Below are 4534 nucleotides of genomic sequence, written 5' to 3' on the forward strand. Positions count from 1 at the left end.
TCTGGACAATGTTTAACACCTCCTTTATATATTGGACTAACATTAGCCAACTTCCAATCTTCTAATACTCTTCCACTACTCAATAACATATAAAAAATATTAGCTAGCAGTTCACAAATAAAATCCTTCAAAAGTTCCTTCAAGACTCTAAGAAACAATATATTTTTGACATTAAAATTCAGCAAAAAAAGTTAATAAAAGTATATCATATTGATTGTTTTAAGTTAAAAAATTAGTTTAAATATTTTCAATTTTTATGTATGAGTTTATTCTTTATTTATTTATAAAATCCATAAAAAAAAGACAAGTGCAGTGTTCCCAAGTGCAAAAAGAAATATGATATTTTCGTAGGAGTGTTAACTAAAAATCTACAAAATGAGCCAATCAAAACCTTCCATATAAAATTGTTTTTAAGTGACTTTAAATGTGTGACCCAAATTGTTTTTAAGTGACTTTAAATGTGTGACCCGTATATGCTTTAATTTTTTTCCTGAGTGATATGATTTTTTTTCATCCTGTACCCTCCTCACCACCAATTCAGCAGTACACGTAAGGGCTTTCATGCTAGAAATTAGGTTTTGATGCCCACAGTGGGTGGGGCACAAATGATGACCAATTGTGTGGCTTTGCACTGAAGAACAAACAAGCAAACGATAGTCTTGTGCTTTATTATTATGGTAAAAAATCCCACAGAAAATTTATAATCCAAACTGCTGGTGTAGTTATGAGCTCAATGAAGGTTGATATAATTTTCTAAGTTTTGTTTTATGAATATTATCAAATAGGAAAGCTTATAATGTTTTTAATTGATATCTACTTGTTAATACTAACTTTATTTTCCAGACAAACAGTATGGTTATCTACGTCACCAACCCAACCTCTAACACACTGGTACCAGGTACGATGTTTAGTAGATTCTCCATTAATCGTACAGAGAGGCCAGGTTGTGACAGGGAAGGTCCTTCTGAATGCAAATGCAAGGTAAACATTACAGCAAGATTTCGTATTTTACAAGTTAGTCTTATGTTAAAACTTCTGAAAAAAATCCAGCTTCTATTGGCCGAACAAAAAGAAATCTTATACCAAGGTATCTTCTTTCACCAGTTGTTAAAAGGAGAGTAGAATGGACATTTAATTTATTTAAACAAAAGACACCTGTGATAGAGAGTGTTCAATAAAGGGGGCATCCTTTTTAAGGTTTGTGTATTTTTATTAATAATGATACTTCTTTAACTTTTATTTTTTGTATATCTTGTTCTTTACTTTATATACTTATGTTTTTGTGATTTCTCATTAAAGTTTTTTATGTACTTATTTGCATGTGATGATCGCTTTAAGGGTTCATTAAATCTTGTTATTAGATTTCTACCAGTTTCACAACTGCATGTAGATTCATAGTTTGGGCAGTTAATTTGATTTATAAATCCTTTCGTATGTAATCTTCATTATTGTAGGGTTTATTGAGTAAATACTTTGTTCCATATTCTATTTATAAACTATTATCTCCTCTTTTCTATGTACATGATAATTCCTACAATTTGGCTGCTATTTTATTTCTATGTCATCTCGTTTAGTTTCTATGTTGTTCATGCATGCTACTTTTTTGTCTTACTGCTGTTAGTGATATATCAATTTATTTCATGAATTACATTTCAGCTTGCTTTAAAACTTTATAACTAGTTTTTCAGAAAACTTAAGAATGTCCCTTTGACCTCTGTTTAAACAGTTTAAAAGCTAGTTCACATTTTATCTCTTTCTGTTTGACCAATGAGGAATCTTTGTTGAAGAAGTTAAAACATTTTGGTGTAGGATTGCTTGAGAGAAGTAGAAAACTTTTCAGAAATTTTGAAATATACTCTGGTTCCTTCTTCAAGTAAGAACCTTGCATTTATAAGGACTGTTTCTTTATAAAAAAAAAATTCATAAAAGAATTTAAGTTCCCTTTATATTTTTAGGAAAATGCAATTTTTCCTACATTAAAGAGGTGTTTTAATCCCTTAAGGACATGTGTTTGCCTCTAAATTTCAGAGCAGGCAAAATACTCTCTGCACTTTTAAAGCTGTAGGTGAATTATAAGAGTGACAGTCAATCCCTTTGTGAGTGATAGGGTTCTGCTGACAAGCTGCTTTCACTCGGGACAGTAGTTCAAAATGGCAGCATACAGCTTGACACAAATATAAAGTACTATAGAAATACATTAAATCATGTAGAACTGCATAATGATAACTCTGCAGTAAATATTTTGTTTAGGATAAGATTTAATTATATTAAAATTGTTCAGGCATGGATATATTCTACTTCTTTATAAGTTGCAGGTTTTTTTGTTTGCATGTTTTAGGAGCTGAATCATTATTTTGAATGGTCTTATATGAGTACTCCTACGAGTCAAGTAAAAACATATATTTTTTTATTATATATGTCAGAGAAGATAAACTTATATTTCACGTTGTTTTTTATGTGTTCATAAAGTAGTGTAATAGTTACTTCATTATGGAAAAAATGTACAGTAACGATTATGTTTATAATCAACTGTGTGGGAATAATATACTGTCTACATGATTTTCTATCAACTTCATATTTTTTTTAAAATGAAACGCAAGAAATAAATGTCCAGAATCCAGAGGTTGAGTACATTATATGAAAAACAATGTGGAGCCTTATAACATTGTTACAGTCCATGTCATCATGTCCTGTCATGATTCATCTGACAATTGTGCATCTTGACAATACCATGGATTGTAATTTTCATTGTAAGATTGTCAAGGTCAAAGCACAGCACTGCTTCTTGCATGCTTTCTATATTCTATCTAGTGTTCTGATATGACAATTCAAAAGTTAAATCACACAGAAATTGATGGCCACTCAGTGCAGTGACTTGACCATACATGTGCACATGAAAGATCACAAATTCCTGTTTAATTCTAAGCTGCTTGAGGTATGCAATGGTTGAACTTGTATGTTGTAGAATTAACTTGTGTATATGTATATATGACTTGTGTCCCATTTTCAGACAGTGATCCTTCTCGATTATGTCACAAGCTGTTCCTTGGGCCCCTTAGATGGCTTTTACTACTGACTTTTGTGTTTGTGTATTCTTCCCTTTTATAAGACCACACTTTTCTTACCATGACTGTGGCCTGATTTGTTGCAGGCCTCTTTCTGGACAGTCGTAGTGCCCCAAGTTATCCGTATTCCAAGGATATCTGTTTTGGGAATTCAGAATCCCCATTCTTTATGATCTGAGTGTATGAATATGTTTCTTTAGAAATTAATTTTTCATTACCCTCCCATTAGTGATCAGTTTTTGATACATGTTACACCACTGTGACTTTTTATCAGCTATGGTTGTCATTAAACTTGTTGATTTGCATATTCAAATTGTTTAATATAGCTTACTAAACTTTCTGTATTCAACGTACAAAATAATTTTTTTTTGTATACACATTTGGAGAAATAATTCTTCAGTCAGTTTCTGTTGAACAAATTTAATTATCTCTCAATAAACCTACAGTTTGTCTTCAGATACAAGAATTGTGTATATTGCTTCTTTGGCAAGTAAAGGACAGAAAATTGTTGTTGTAACAAACGTTTTTGTGAAAAATGTAAAGGATGATAGATAAACATTAAGAGAAAATTAAAAACGTGAACAGGTAAGAACAACAAAAATTCAAGGTATTTCATAAAGAACACAACGCAATAAATTCTTCAGCTTTTTTTCCTTTTGTAACAATATTTTGTGATATTAATAATTCCCATTCCCAACCAATGGGGGTATTGATACGGGCCTTTATTTTAATAAAAATTCCCAAATAGTATATAGTTTTCCCTTGAAATTTATCGTATCATTTGATGTACTTTTTCTATCATTTTTTACATCATAAAATTTCCCAAGTTTTGATGAAAGCACCGTTTTTGAAGAAAACCAAATACTTTGTTTCATGATACAATTTTAGTTTTCTTTATTTTTGATCGGAAAGTTTCGTTTTGTATATACAATCAGTTTGAACATGATCTGTATTATTTAACATATTTCTTTTGTCATCATATTTTTTTAACTACAGTAGTCACCACTTCCATATGTAAGTTGTTTAAAACATTGTGAAACCTGATAAAGATTTATCAGAGTCACAATGGCACCAGGTCAGGCTAGCTAACTATTTTATGCTATTATTCTTGGTATAGATCTATTTAAATGTAATATACATAGTTGCTTTGTTGTTAAATAATAAGTTCTTTTACTTATCTACATTGTTTGAATATGAAAAGATTTCACAGTAATATTCAATAAATAAAGATTTGAGTTACATTTGAGGACCATTGGAATATTTTCCCTTCCTTTACTGTACTTTCTCAACTAAGTTTGCCTAATGTCTTATCATAGAAGAAAATACTTGTATTTTTCAAACAATTAACATCAAGTCAACTTCAGAAAAGAAGAGAATGTTTAAAGAAACTTAGAGTGACAAAACCTAACTTCTGCAGATAATAACAGGACTTAATCAGCAGACATCAGTGGTTTGATCCTAAGTCATTT

General features: G+C 30.5%; 1 protein-coding gene across 1 annotated transcript in view; it reads left to right on the plus strand.

Annotated features, from left to right (window-relative positions):
• LOC106474212 (histone-arginine methyltransferase CARMER-like) overlaps positions 1-4534 on the plus strand; it is a gene marked incomplete at its 3' end in the record, with an annotated part of 35115 nt that overhangs the window by 22952 nt on the left and 7629 nt on the right. Inside the window, exon 10 of the mRNA XM_013934903.2 lies at positions 844-981. Coding sequence (XP_013790357.1) covers positions 844-981 — 138 coding nt within the window. The remainder of the gene's footprint in view (positions 1-843; positions 982-4534) is intronic.

The sequence above is a fragment of the Limulus polyphemus genome, unplaced genomic scaffold (genome assembly GCF_000517525.1).
Source record: "Limulus polyphemus unplaced genomic scaffold, Limulus_polyphemus-2.1.2 Scaffold6952, whole genome shotgun sequence".
NCBI classification, from domain to species: Eukaryota; Metazoa; Arthropoda; class Merostomata; order Xiphosura; family Limulidae; genus Limulus; species Limulus polyphemus.